Here is a 15,917-nt window from a genome sequence, read left to right on the forward strand (position 1 = left end):
TACCTGCCATCCCCCTCGACAAAGAGGTGGCGGGGAAGGGCAGAAGCCAGGCTGCTGTTACCATTGGGGTGTGTGGAGCTGTCTTACCTGCCTTGCAGCTCCGTTGCGTGTCTCGCCGTTGTCTGCAGGCAAACACGTAGGGTAAAAAAAAACTAGTGAGTTTAATCAAACTCCTAAAACTTGCGAGAAGTTTCGTTTTACCCTATGTGTTTGCCTGCAGACAACAGCGAGACACGCAACAGAGCTGCAAGGCAGGTAACACGCGTGTCTTGCGTCTCCCCAGCCCCTGGCAAGGGGGGGAAAGAAGAGACGGCAAGACGCGTCTTGCTTCTCCCAGCCCCACATGCCACCCCTCTCAATAAAGAGCCGGGTGCTGTGGAAAAGGGAGCCAGGTGGGCGCAGGCTTTGGGTGTCTGGGGCTGCCGGGGGTTGCCTGGCAGAGAGGTGGGAGTAGGGCGGGAGTTTACAGGCGAGGGGGATGGATGGATGGAGGGGAAGCGGGCAAGTGCCCAGCGAACAGCTGACGAGCGGCTGTGTTGCGCTGCCACAGCAGCACAACACAGCAGAAGCCATGAGGTGGCCACGCTCGCTGTCTCCTGCAACCCCAAAATAATAAGACACCCCCGCCCCCAATAAGAAGGCCAAGCCCTTATTTCGGGGTTCCAAAAAATATAAGACAGGGTCTTATTTTCGGGAAAACATGGTATCTATCTATCTATATATAATGATATATTATATATTATATAATATATTCATTATAAAGCTACAGCTTCAGAGTATCATGCAAATAAGAATTTATCTTAACAATGAAATGGTCTTCAAATATTCATATACTGATTTATTACTAATACACCAAAGGAGACCATATAGTTGGAGAAAGAGAAAAAGAGAGAGATAAAGATAAAGAGAGTTGAGAAATTTTATACGTATCTCCACATTAAAGCAAAAGCATCTGGGTCCACAATAAAACAGATAAAATCAATGCCTATTTTTCTCTGAACTAAAACCTACTTTGTATGGCTCCAATCATGACTAACTGAATAATATGCAAAAACAAAAACTATAGAACAGTGATGGCTAACCGTTTTACTATTGCGTGCCTGAAGAGGGGGGGTGGGGGAGGTTCACGCATGCTCATGCACACACCCATAATTCTATGCGCGCCCCCTCCGCATGCGCACGCAACCCCCACCGCTCCTGGCACGCTATGGCCTGATTGGCCTATTTTTCTTTCTTACCTAGCTCCAGATCCTTTCTATGCATCTGCGGAGGGCGAAAACAGCCTTTCCCACTTCCTCGGAGGCCCTCCAAAGGCCTGAAAGGACCCATTTCCCACCTCCCAGTGGGACAGGAAGAGACGTTTTTTGTTGTCCCCAGCCTGTAGAGCCTTTCAGGCCTCCGGAGGGCCTCCAAGGAAGTGGGAAAGGCTGTTTTCACCCTCCGCAGATGCATAGAGAGGATCTGGAGCCAGGTAAGAAAGAAAAATGGGCCTTCCCCACACACCCCCTGGCCCTCTGGAGGCAGGAAACAGCCTGTTTCCCTACTTCTGGTGGGTGCAGAAGGCCCAAAAATCAGCTAGCCGGCGCGCGCATGTGCGTCAGAGCTGAGCTGGAGTGCCCACTGATATGGCTATGCGTGCCACCTGTGGCATGCGTGCCATAGGTTCGCCATCACGGCTATAGAACATATAGTAATGAAAATGAAAATGAAAAAACCACAATATAAGCAATAAAATATGGATGGCGGATAATCAAAAACTCTTGCATAACCAGATCTAAAATATTATTTGGCTAATATACTGCAATACATAATTAACAACTTAGGGTACTCTAAGGTATTTCATACTCAATTTCTAATCAAAATATGTCTCTTTTTGAATTGTAAAAAAATTTGTTTAACACAAGTTAAGTCAATAAGAGAAATGAAATACATTGAAAGAATACTGTAAATAATCTGTAAACTGTACGTCGGATTGGAATAATAACTCTAAACTCTTGTGCGGGATGTGGCATAATTCTATTTGCAGAACTGTATTTCAGAAATAGTTCAGGGTGAAAATATTCATTTTCACTGAAATTCCCACTATTCCATTTCTATAATTGTATACAAGTTTTACATTCCTTTAATCATACAGAACTTGAATTGTTCAGATTCTGAATCATATTTCATAATTGATAATTGTGCATGTTCAGTATTATGAGTTCCAAGATTTTCAAATTCACTCTAATTTCTCAACTCTCTACCTTGCTTCTATAATACAACTTTATTGATTGGGCAGTGCTTATCAGTATTACATAGATACCAGGCAAAATCTGTGTATTATGTGTAACATGAAGAATAATGACATTTTAGTCAGTTTGTTCTTACTACTGTTTCTTTTCTTGTTGTTGTTGCAGAAAGGAGAGACAGTAAAAAAGATGCGTGAGGAGGTGAGCATCATTACCATTGTATAAAATAATATGGGAATAAATGTAACAGATTCCAGAAGCAGCAATTCACATTACATAGAGAGGGGAAGGCTTGAAATTTGTTGACCAGTTGATTTTTTTTTCTTCACGCAGTCGTATTCTTTAGCATTGAAAGAAAATTAGCTTCCCTATGACAAAAGTACAGTTTTGAATTACTAGAGAAAACCTCTGTAATTTTTCCTACATAGATATTAAGAAGCTGGTCAAGCCTGCCCAAACTATTCTGAATTTCTAAATGTCTGAACAGAGTTCTTTTCATAGGTCAAAAGAAGTTGTAATCTAAGGCTAATTTATACATTGTTGTTTGGCTTCAACTTGAGTTAGAACCTGTGTGGTTTATGTTAGATTATAGTTATATATTTTGAGTGTCTGGTTTGTTCTAAACGCTGTTCTAAACATTTCGATATAAAAATAATTGATAATCCATAACCAATACAAAATATGAAATCTATACATTTTCTAAGAATGTGGTGTATATAAAAGGTCTTCTAGTCCAACCACCTACCCAGTACAGGAATTTTAAAACCAAATGCATAGGTATAGAATATCTTAAAATCTTAAAACCAGATCCTAAAAACCAAATGTACAGGTATAGAATAGGACGTATTTGGGTCAACAGTAGTAATTGTGAGAGGAATCTAAGTGCCCTCGTTGTTCACCACTTAAGTATGAGCCAGCAGTGTGCTGCAGCTGCCAAAAAGCCAACACATTTCTAGGCTACATCAATAGTGATCATGAGAAGTGATAGTACCACTCTAAACTGCACAGGTAAGGTCACAGTTTGAATACAGCATTCAGTTCTGGTCACCACAATACAAAAAAGATGCTGAACCCCTAGAAAGAGTGCAGAGAAGAGCAACAATAATAATATAAGATAAGAGGTCTGGAGGCTAAATTATACAACGAACAACTAAAGGAACTAGGAATGTTTAACCCATAGGTTTGTGATGGCGAACCTATGACACGCATGCCGGAAGTGGCACGCAGAGCCATTTTTCCAGACACACAAGCTGTAGCCCAACTCACCTGCAGCTGCACATGCACATGCGCCCCAGCTGGTGTTCAGGCCTCCAGTGTGCATGGGCGCAATTCAGGGGACCCAGCTGGTCTTCGGAGCTCTCCTGCACATGCATGTGCATTTGCGCATGTGTGCGAGAGTACTGGTGCGCAGTGTGCACATTCACAGACAGCGTTCACACGCATGCATTGCACACGTGAAAACCATGCACGTGCGCAGATGGTGCAATTGCACGTGCAGTACACAGGGGAGCCTCACAAAACTTGCGCACATGCGCAGATGGTACACTTGTGTGTGCAGCATACAGTGAGGTGCGTGCACAAAAGCTGTGCACGTGCACAGATGGCGCAGTTGTACACGCAGCACATGGGGAGGAGCCGCATGTTAGCGCAGATGGCAAATGTGTGTGCGAAGCGCGCAAAGCACGTACCTGTTCGGCACTTGGTGAGTAAAAGGTTTGCCACCACTGGTTTAGCCTAATGAAGACAGGGGAGACATGATAGCAGTCTCCCAATACTTGAAGGGCTATCATAGGGAAGAAGGCATTAATCCTCCCAGCTGCTAGGACAGGACAAGAAGCAATGGGTGGAAGCTTGTCAGAGGATGATTCAACCTCGAAATAAGGAGGAACTTGCTGACAGTGAGAATGATCAATCAAAGAAACAGCTTGCTTCCTGGAGTTGTGGGGCTCCATCGCTGGAGGTTTTCAAGAAAAGATTGGACAACCATTTGTCCTACCTTGGGAAGGGAGTTGGATTAGAAGACCTTCAAGGTCTCTTCCAGCCCTATGATTTTATGATTCCTCATTCCATTTTGGACAAATGGCTGTCCAGTTTTTTTGTTAAAAATCTCCAGTGATAGAGCATCTACAACTTCAGGAGATAGGCTGTTCCATTTCTTATTGGGTTCATAGTCAGGAAATTTTGTCTTAGTTCAGCTTTGGATCTCTCACTGTAACATTTCCACCTACTGTTTTTTACCTTATTCTCAGGTGCCAGGGAGAATAAATCTATTCCCTCTTCCCTGTGACATCCTTTTATGTATCAGAATACTGCTATCATGTTTCCCTTTAGTTTTCTCTTCTTTAAACTAAATATAGACCACTCTATTTGTTTTTATAACTACATTTTATAATTATTAGAATTTGACAGAGCCGAGGACATAGTGAAGGGAGCGATGATAGCTTGGGCAAAAAATGTAGGATATAACATCAAATTAGAGGATTGGGAAACGATTTGGAACAGAAATTATAAAATAACAAAATCAGCAAAATATAAAGAAAATCAATACAAAATGTTTTATCACTGGTATTTGGCACCTTCAAGATTGGCAAAGATATATCCAAATTTAACCCCAAATTGTTGGAAATGTGGACAAAAGCAGGATATCTTCTTTCATGCATGGTGGTTATGCCCAGAATTGAAAAAATATTGGAAAAAAATGCAAAACTAGTTACAGGAATTAACCGGCGTTTAAATAGAATATACTCTGGAACTGTTTCTTCTGGGGATAACGAAAAAGAAATACAAAAAAACCCAAAACAACGTACATTATTCTACATATAATAACGGCAGCAAGACTAGCCTTTGCACAGTGCTGGAGAAACACAAATATATCCTCGGAAGACTTAATAATTAAAAAAGTCTTGGACAAGATGACACTTGAGCTGAAAGGATTGATGGATTTGGAATATTATATAATATGGGAGAACTGGTATAAATGGATTGAGAATAGAAAAAAAATTAGATAAAGTAGGATTGAATTTAGTTAGAATGTATAGAGTATAAGTGAAATATAGTAATATGTCATGTAAATGGTCACAGTTATGCACAAACTTTCTTCTTTTTGTATTTTAATTGTTGAAAATAAATAAAATATTTATTAATTGAAATGGGAAAAAAATTTAAAAAAATAGACCCCCCTTTACAGGATCTCTTTAATCATTCTTCATGGGATTTAGTATCCAAACCCCTCACCATCTTTGTTGTTCTTCTCTGCACTGTTTCCAGTTCCTCAACATACTTTTTGTATTGTGGCCACCAGAATTGGACACAGTATTACATGTGTGATGCAGTGCAGCATAGAGCAATATTATCACTTTCTACCATCTTTACATCTTAGACCTACTAATGTAGCTTCAAAACTGAATTGGCATTTTTGGTGTCTGCAGCACATTGCTGGCTCACCCTTTCTCTGTGGTCTACCAAGACCCTCAGATCTTTCTGGCAAATATTATTGTTAGACCAAGTATCACTTGTCTTGTACTTGTGCATGAATCTTAGTCTAAGTGCAGATCCTTACATTTCTCAACATCAAATAACATTTTGATGGATATGGCAGAATGTTCCTGTTTATCAAGATCCTTTTGAAACTTGAGTCTGTCTTCAGAGGTATTAGCTATCTTCCATCTTTGTGTAATCTGCAGATTTTATGAGCATCCCTTCTATTCCTTCATCTGCCCAGGACAGAACCTGAGGTGCCCCACTGCATACCACCCTCCATCTGGACATAGACCCATTAAAGACTACCTTTGGCTATGGTTGTTCATTTAACTATGAATCCATTTGATAATGGGACCATCTAGCCCACATTTTTTTCCAATGTATCTATGGTCTACTTTTATCAAATATCTTACTGAAGTCTGAGTATACTATATTTTTAACATTCCCCATATGTATGACAAGATGTGGTTTCTCAATTGTAGAGTGGAGCACGAATCAATATCTCAGAAGGAAACTGTCCAGAAAGGATTGTGACCATTACAGGCCCTACTGATGCCATCTTCAAAGCATTTGCAATGATTGCTTATAAATTTGAAGAGGTAATAAACATCAGAGGAAATGTTTGTTTTCTACTGACCCTTTCTTGGTAAAAACTCCTCAAAATGCTTTTTTTAAAGATATTATAGGAATAATGACAATTGGTGCATACCAGGCCTATCACTTCATTATGGTTTAGTTTGGGATTTGTCTAGAATCAAGCATGGATTCTAATAAATACCCCTATCAGAGAAAATTTTGTAATATGGGTATATCAGACTGAAAAACATTTGCTCACTGAACTATGCAGCCATTATTTCAGGAGATTAGCAATGCAAAATAACTTTAAAATAAAGGTAAAGGTTTCCCCCAGTGATGGCTAACCTTTTTGCCATCGTGTGCCAGGACAGGGGTGGGTGGGAGAGGTTCGCGCGTGCGCGTGCGCGTGCCCACACCCATAATTCTATGTGCCCCTCCTGCGCATGCACGTGCAAACCCCCTCCCTCCCTTCCTGGTAGGCCCTTTTTCGCCTCTCTAGGAGTCTCTGGAGCCTGGGGACAGCAAAAAATGTCACTTCCTGTCCCACTGGGAGTTCGGAAATGGGCCCTTTCAGGCCTTTGGAGGGCTCTGAGGGAGTGGGAAAGGCTGTTTTCACCCTCCACAGATGCATAGAGAGGATCTGGAGCCAGGTAAGAAAGAAAATCGGGTCTTCCCCACCCCCACCCCCACGCCCTCTGGAAGCAGGAAACAGCCTGTTTCCCTACTTCTGGTGGGCCCAGAAGATCCGAAAATCAACTGGCCAACGTGTGCATGTGTGCCAGAGCTGAGTTGGTGTGCCCACTGATATGGCTACATGTGCCACCTGTGGCACATGTGCCATAGGTTCGCCATCACGACCCTATCCAGTTGTGTCCAGCTCTAAGGGACAATGCTCATTTCCATTTCTTAGCCGAGAGAGCTAGTGTTGTCCAAAGACATTTATGTGGTCATGTGGTCAGCATGACAATAGGCTGGAGGACACGGAATGCTGTTACCTTCCCACCAAAGTGGTACCTATTTATCTACTTGCATTTGCATGCTTTCAAATGGCTAGGTGGGCAGGAGCTGGGGCAAGTCATGCTTGGGTCTTGAACCCATGCTGTCAGCTTTCCAGTTGACAAGGTCAGTGTCTTTAACCGCTGAGCCATTGCACTCTTTAATGAACATTAATAAAAAAAAATGTTTGTTCATATTCTGTTCCTTTGACATTGTCCTAAATGTGTAATAGTGGTAAAGATGAAGAACTATTGTAAAAGGTAAGATACAAATTTCCTAAATGTGAAACATCTGCTGGTTTTTACAACTTAGGCAGAAGAAAACAAATTCTATTTTCCCATTTGCTCATTCACAGTTCCACAGTGTGATAAAAATGCTTGGCTCATTCTAATAAAGTACCACATTCAAACTTCCTCCCTCCCTTCCTTCCTATAGGATATAATCAACTCAATGAGTAACAGCACAGCTACAAGTAAGCCACCAGTTACACTAAGGTTGGTTGTACCAGCAAGCCAGTGTGGATCATTAATAGGCAAAGGAGGCTCCAAGATTAAAGAAATCAGGGAGGTAAGTCTCTGATTTCCCTATGTGCAGAGAAAGTTATTTTCTATAAGAAATAAAAGAAAGGCCGGTCTTCAAACCTCTCTAATTCATAAATCTTCATGAAGTCAATAAAATGAAGCAGGAATCATATTGAGAACCTTCATGTCTTCTGAGGACAAGAATTTCCACTTATAGAAAATTTTATTTGGCCACAATCTCTTTAAGTTCATCTCTGCTATGTTGAAATGGTGTTAATATTAATGACAAAAGTCCAATTATAAATATATTACTTATATGTTAAAAGAAGTAAATAAATTAGCTGGACATTCTCTGGGCATAACTGCCCTCCAGCTGCTCCATTCTGTTTTATATAACACTGTTGTGGAAGCAGCAAAAATACTAGTAATTTATTTTTATTTATTTATCTAAATTTGTTATGGTCATCTATTCTAGTAAAATTTGGGTGAATTTAAACTGATAGTTGAAATAATGAAAAATGTAAAACAAAATGGAAGGTCTGGGTTAAAAACAGCCATAATAATAACAAGAAAACATAATGGGAACCCCACAAACATATTAATCCCAGACCTGAGAAGACAGCCAGACTTTAAGGCCTTCCATAACCACAAGAGCGAGGGGGTGCCATTTGTCTCTTGGGGGAGAGGGAGTAATGCTATTCCAGAGGGCAGGAACAGTGATGGCCAATTGTCTACAATGGCTTCATGAGGCAGTTGCCTCACTCTGCCTAATGGTATGGCTAGCCCACGTTAGCAGTGTGATTTGTAATTACTTCAGATAATATACGATTAAAACCTGGACAAAAATATATTACAATGGTTATTCTATGATTTATAATCTTCTGTTTGGATTTTATGTTAAAAATTGTTTAGAAAATAAAATTGATCCAAAATGAGCAGTTGAGAGTAATCTCAGAGTGGCTAATCTGATCATGCTATTACTAATCCATTAAAATCTGCTCTGGGTGTCAGTCCATTTATAGGCTGAATTCAAAGGCCTGGGTGGTTTAATCTCTAAAGCCATCCAAAGGGCATTGGAAAAGGGTCCTGAAGTAGGATAGTATCCTACCCGCTCAATTCTGGGCCTGGTGGCTCAGCAGACTAAAAGCATTGTGATTAACACCAGCTGTCTGCAATTACTGCAAGTTCAAATCTCACCAGGCTCAAGGTTGACTCAGCCTTCCATCCTTTCTAAGGTAGGTAAAATGAGGACCCAGTTTGTGGGGGCAATAAGCTGACTTTGTATAAATATACAAAAGTATGAAGGCTATTGCTTAACGCATTGTAAGCCGCCCTGAGTCTCCGGAGAAGGGCGGCATATAAATCAAATTAAAAAAAAAAAATTCATTACCCAAGGCTTTCATTGAGCTGCCTCCATGCCTAGGTTACTGAAACAAAAAGGGATGGTGGGCTTGTTGAATGCCATCCTGAGAGAGGCTCACTTGATGCCTACATTCATATCTTTTTAATGCCAAATTTTTCACTGAGTTTTATTTTTTATTTTAGTCATGCACTGTTCCTATTCTGATCTATTTGTAACATTGCTCTTCATCCATTATTTAGTTACAGTTTATTTTAGTTTTTTTTTCATTTCCCAGAGAAAGTTGTTCGTATGGCTTTGCACATACACACACACACACACACACACACACACACACACACACACACACTTATATATATGAAAAGAGAGCAAAGAGTGATTATATCAGTATATTTAAGTGCCTGTGCAGAAAAAAATAAGCTGTTTCCTTTCTTCAGTCCACAGGTGCTCAGGTTCAGGTGGCAGGGGATATGCTGCCCAACTCTACAGAAAGGGCAGTGACCATCTCAGGGACCCCCGATGCAATTATCCAGTGTGTCAAACAGATCTGTGTGGTGATGCTGGAGGTACAGTCTGTAACAATAGGGGTAAAGTATAAAGGAACATAAGTAAATAACTGAAAATGGATTGTTATTAGTCCTTGCCTACTCAAGCATTCAATCAATCTGGGGTTCAAAACAGCTCTGGGTGGCTGCATGAGAAAGTAATTCTATGAAGATTTAGGTTAAAATAGTAGTTCAGAGAGACAGAGTGTGCAGGCTTACAATACCTACTAGCCCATTTGGTTTATATTGTCATTAAATATACTTTACTTATAAAAGATGCAGTGAGATACATTTTTGCATATTTAATATGAAACAATTATATTCTTCAGAAATCCAAGGAAACAGGAATGAAAAGAGGAGTACACTAATCATATCACTTCTATTTTTCTAATTCATTAATTTCCTGGTATTATTTGTATTCTTCAGTTGTCAAGGATATTTCTAGCATAAGACAAATACATGGTTTGTCTCCATCCTCTGCTTTCAGATGAAAGCTTTCTTGATTTTAGAGCACTTTTATCCAAAAATAAAATAAAACATTAACACCATTAGGTGATGTGCTATGGAATTACCATCAGAATGTATATGCTAGCGAATGAAAATCTAGAAACAAGAATGGCCATTGATAATATTGGATTAGGTGGGGTTGGAGGTGGATTCATGTTTATGAAAAAATGTTGAAGAAATCAGGGCAAGAGCAGATTCCAGGTAGCTGAAGTTAATGAGCAATTATAGCTACAATAATAGCAGGGTGCTTAAACCTCACTGAAATCAAAAAGGAGCTTTCCAAATGTATCCAAAAAAGCAAACGCTTTATCTTTTTTTATTGCAGATTTTCAAGGTAATATTTCATGAATATTTCAGCTAAGACAGTACCTAGACTCATCTCCAGCATGTTAATTTTTTTCATGTAATTAAATAACCTTTCTATGTATAACTTCATTATGCTCCATTGGCTCCAGGCCAGGGTTCATTATTTCAGAATTCTGCTTTACATTTTCCTTCATGAATTTCACTGTCTTGAACTTCACTGGTGAAATTAACGGTTGCTACACTTGGTATTATTTTCTGTTTCTGCTACAGCCCTAGACATGTCTTCTTAGAATATCCAAATATTGTGACTTGCGATGCTTCATTTATGCAGCATCAGAAATCATATTCATTCTAAATATTAGGGGAGAATTGAAAAATCAAACTATAACAACTGCATATGCAAGTTTTAAAAGAAAGTAAAAATTCTTCATGTTAATATGCAGTACATGAGAATAAAAATAAGGTTCACACAGTTAGATTCAACTGCCATGTGGAGGAGCAAATGTTAATCCAAAAATAAGTAACTAGCACAGGGATGTGCAATTCTTTCCTGGGCCTTATTTGGCTTTTGAGTAGTAGCTAAGGACAGCAGTGCCCCCAAAAGTAGCAAATAAAGCCAGCATTAAAACTTAATTTGATTTTATTAAATGTCATTAAATTCACTTACTTTAGTTACTTTCCAGTCACACATTTAGTAATTTTCTTCTTCTCCCCTATTTAAAAATTAGAATTGGGTAATAATTTTTGAAAGTCTCAGGAAGCCACATTCTCGCCTTTTGGCTAAACAGTTCATACCAGATTGGTGGCTCTTTGGAAAAAATGAAGTGGGTGAGTGAGCTATATTACTAAACTATTTGCAGTAGTTTTTAAAATGTATCTTGTGATTGCCCAAAAATACTAAAATAAAAAGGGGCAGCTTCGTGGCAGCAGAAAAAATAGAAGCCATAATTTGGTCTAAAGGCTCAGAGAAAGGTCTTGGAAGTGGTCTTCAGAGGGCTGGAAACCTTGCAACCTCACAATCCCTCTGCTGCTGTCTTAAGCAGATCATCGATGGAAAGGAGAGCCTTTAACTTGTGCCCAGCAGTCCCAAGGCAAGTGAATACCTGGCCACGATCAATGGTCCACTAAATGATTCTAGTTTCTGGTCTGGTAACAAAACCTTGCAAAGTTAACTTTATCAGTTCATACTCAGTATGGTTTGATTTGTACATGTTTGGTTGCCCTCTAACACTCTTTTTGCTATTGTTTTAGGAAATGTGGTCTAATGTTCTCTCTCCCTCTCCTTGTCCCTTTTCCTAGTCCCCACCGAAAGGTGCCACCATCCCCTATCGCCCAAAGCCTGCCTCCACCCCTGTCATTTTTGCAGGTGGTCAGGTAAGAGCCGACCCACTTGCAGCCTCCACTGCCAACCTCAGCCTTTTACTGCAGCACCAGCCGCTGCCTGTTAGTGCACTCAGGTTTTGTTGCCTTTTCACTTGCATGGTGTCATCCCATTCACATTACACCAGGACAAGTGGACTCAAAGCTCTTAGTTTGCAAAATATTAGGGGTAGCAACTGAATAAGCAGTATGAATACCATCTGGTACAAGAAAAGGAAATAGGTATCTAGATCGCACAAGACAGACTCGCCTCAGTCTTTGCTTAAATCATAAGACAATAAATGTTATCAACTAAGATCTAGAACAATAGATATATGTGAGCTGATTTGACATAAATTCATCACTCAAAAATATAATTGGGAGTTGGCTGACCTCACAGAAAGCCAAGGATACTTTCTAAAATAATATTTAGATAGAATTCAGAGGTTGCAATACATAGCAAATGGTTGTTCTGTCAACTTTTTTCTAAGAAACGAATTGGGGCAAAATACCCACCAAATCATGCCACATGTTTATCTATTACACTATGGCCTTTACAAAGTATTTTAGTGAGATGCTGGCAAATAGAAAGAAAGTAATTTCTGTTTATCTTGTCCTAAAATTTCTTAAGTGTATGTTTATTTTTACATTCAGTATTACATAATTTATTTACTTCTCAGTGCTCATGAAGCACGTCTTCATGGAATCAGAGAACATAAGATTTGGAAGAGATCTTGGAAATCATTTACTGAAGTCCAAACCCTCAATTCAGGAATCCACCACTAAACTGATGGTTATGCAGCTTCTGTTCAAAGACCTCCAGTGAAGTAAGCCCATCATCTAACAAATCAGTCACTTTCATTGTTAAACATTAGAAAATTCTTCCTGCTATCCAGTCTTGCCATTTAAATCTATTATTTCTGAATCTGCACTCTCTTCCCAGCAAAATGACAACCCTTTAAATATCATGTCTTCCTGCAGTTTTCTCTTCTGCAAGCTCAATGTATCAGTGCCTCCAACTGTTCCTTACTTCCAGGTCCTCAGTCACCTCTGTTGTTCTCCTCAACACATGCTCAGGTTTGCCCATTTCTTTTCTGAAATGCAGTGTCCTGAACTGGATACAGTATTCTAGAGGCTATGTAATTATCAGAGAATAGAGAGGAACAATGATTTCTCTTGATTTAGATGCTACTTCTGCTGATGCAGTCAAGGACTGTATTGACAATTTTGGCATCACATTGTTTAATGTCATGTGCCAAGACAATCAGTTTCTTTTTGCCATACTGCCATCCAATATAGTTCCTTTATCCTATACTTGTGCCTTCAATTTGCATTTATCCTTGTTGAAATTCATTTTACTGGTTTCTCCTCATTCTTCCTGCCTGTCAAAGATCTTTGACCCCAATTCTAAAGTATCCCTTCTATATTTGTATCATTTTGTAACTTGTCATCCATGTCATTTATAAATATTTATTAATTTATCTGTATCCCCCTTATATTTTTTTACAAATAACTCAAGGCGGTGAATATATCCAACACATCTTCCTCTCCCTATTTTCCCCACAACTATCATTTGAGGTGAGGTGAGCAGAGAGATAGGGACTGGCCTAAGGTCAACCAGCTGGCTTTCATGGATAAGGAGGGACTTGAACTCATGCTCCCCTGTTTTCTAGTGTGGTGCCTTCACCACTAGACCAAACTGGGTCTCAAATACATTGAACAGAATTGAGTCCTGCAGTTCACCACATTGACATTACTTTTCAAATTGATGGGAAAACACAAATATACAGTTGTTGAGTACAATTATTCAACCAATTCTGTAATCTACTAATAGCAGCATAGTCTAGCCCTCATTTTGCCATCTTCTCTACTAGAATTTCATGGGAGACTTTGTTGAATGTTTGCTAAAGTCAAGATACATTACATGCAGCATATCCCCATGATCAACTAAATGGTCAGTAAAAAGAAGATCAGGTTTTTGAATCTCATAATTCTTGATAGGCCTCTGCTAGCTTTCCAAGCACTTCATTCTTTCCTAAATGCTCACAAAATGCTTAATAATCTATTCCAGAATTTTTCCAGTTTCAATATCAGGATGACTAACCTGTAATTCCTCAGGTCCTCCTTTTTCCTTTTCTGAAAATATCAGCATTTACCCTCCTCCAATTCCCTAGCCGCCCTGAGTTTTGGGAGAGGGGCGGCATATAAATTGAATTAATTAAATTAAATTAATTAAATTAACTATGTGCCTGTCCTCCATATTTCTATTTTAACACAACAGAATTACACCTCTTTTTTTTCAGATCGAAATGATCCATTGCCCAGAGAAAAAGGTAGAATAGTAAAAAAAGAAAAAAAGAAAAAAAGCTCTTTTTACTGCTTTCAGCTTCCTTTTGTGAGGAGAAGTTAACTTTTGCAATTTAAATTTGATTTCTTTCTCCAAATATTAACTACTTGTTGATACTTCTTGGAAATTACAACACACTTTCTGTTTTTTCTATATTTTATCTTCAACTTTTAGCTTAGTCAAAATTACCCAATGCACCCACAACAGTTTTCTAAGATGCCCATTTTCCCCCTCAATGGAATGATGTGTTTCCAGTGCCAGTCCTCCTGTACTTCTTTGACTTATGGATTTCTGTCAATGCAATCAGACTTGGTTAGCATTTCTCTCAGCTTGTCGAAATTAACTTTGTAGTGTATATTTATGATTATGTGCCAATCTGTTTCTGGAACACTTGAACTCTAAGATAATATCAACATTCTTTCCAAGGTTCTCCTTGTTTTGCAACTTCAATAGCTATTCCCTACTTCAATACTCTTCCCTGTTTATTAGGATCATCAGTTCTCTTGTTTCTTCTTCAACTTTCTCAACAATGAAGCAGTCAGAAAGACCATAGAAGAATTTTGGAAACTTTGCAGTTTTGCCTGAAATGGTTTTCCAACATATGTCCAGGTAGTTAACATCTTCCATTATTAGCATTTCTTCTAAAATTTGTCACTGTAAATAGTACATCTTTTTTTTTTTGACTGCTTAACTTTTGTATTAACTTCAGAAAAACATCCCAAGTGCAAAAGTGTCTATTTGAAATACTTGCATCACCCTGTCTTGATTGTTAGCTAATTTAAACAATAAAATTTATCTGGATGAATCTCGGTTTTCCATATATCAAGTAATTGTACATTTTCATTTAATGAAATAAAATGTTCTGATGGTTCCAGTGGCCAAATAAGATTAGTGCTTGAAAACAGGAAATATAATATTTTAAAACAAAGTGAATAATATGGTTGAATCACTAGCAGACATACAGTCTGAAATACATCCACAGCTAACATACAACAGAGCCTCTGGCTGCATTGAGCTAAGGAACACATCATGTTGGGAGTATATATTTTCCTTTGCAACTGACAGAGACTTGGGTGAGTCAGATTGTTAAATAGTAAATTATTTGACAACATCCCCCATTCATTTGTTCGCAATCTAAATCATGTTCTTTTCCTCAGTAATTGACCATTCCTAGCTTACCTAAAAATTTAATACCTTTGCAGTCCCTCTGTTATAATTATATATTAAAAAGAAATAATTAAAGTTCAATTTTGAAGAACAAAAATGCTATAATGACCCAACCAACTGTAATTGGAAATATTTGTTCAGGGCAATATTTGTTCTCTTAACTCTCAATCTGGTGAAAGAGCTTTGAGTCCAGCTTTTGCTTCTCAAAAGGGAAAGTAAGACAGAAGGAACTGTTACAATAAATGAAGTATAAGTCCCTTGAGTAGAAGTGGCGCAAGAGAAGGAAACAATTAGGGATCTCCATCACTTAATACTTTATGTTATGGGCTCATTTAGTTGGCTAAGGCAAAGGAGGAATTGCAAAAACATCAACTTTCCTTTCTCTTGCAACAGCACCAAGGCAGTAATAAATATTTGGTATACAACGGAGTAATAACATTACTGCTACCATTTAAATACAAGAGATTCATATGATATTTTCATACATTGGTATCTGTTGTCTCTTAATCTTAAAATCAGAATCCA

The 15,917-nt window shown here is 38.8% G+C and overlaps 1 protein-coding gene across 47 annotated transcripts in view; it reads left to right on the forward strand.

Annotated features, from left to right (window-relative positions):
- PCBP3 (poly(rC) binding protein 3) overlaps positions 1-15,917 on the forward strand; it is a 76,227-nt gene that overhangs the window by 21,252 nt on the left and 39,058 nt on the right. For 15 of the 47 annotated variants that reach the window (XR_015732184.1, XR_015732185.1, XM_087885994.1 and 12 more), the window contains 5 exons: positions 2,397-2,429; positions 6,191-6,307; positions 7,716-7,847; positions 9,599-9,748; positions 11,819-11,962. Coding sequence is in view for 35 of the 47 variants with exons in the window: in XM_087885994.1 (XP_087742120.1) it covers positions 2,397-2,429; positions 6,191-6,307; positions 7,716-7,847; positions 9,599-9,748; positions 11,819-11,962 (576 nt within the window). In the remaining 12 variants the exon portion in view is untranslated. Of the gene's footprint in view, positions 1-2,396; positions 2,430-6,190; positions 6,308-7,715; positions 7,848-9,598; positions 9,749-11,247; positions 11,348-11,818; positions 11,963-12,558; positions 12,706-14,714; positions 14,835-15,917 lie in introns of all 47 variants that reach the window. The other 32 variants (XM_087885983.1, XM_087886003.1, XM_087885966.1 and 29 more) reach the window with 7 other exon arrangements.

The sequence above is a fragment of the Pantherophis guttatus genome, chromosome 1 (genome assembly GCF_059756535.1).
Source record: "Pantherophis guttatus breed Tessera chromosome 1, ASM5975653v1, whole genome shotgun sequence".
Taxonomy (NCBI): Eukaryota; Metazoa; Chordata; class Lepidosauria; order Squamata; family Colubridae; genus Pantherophis; species Pantherophis guttatus.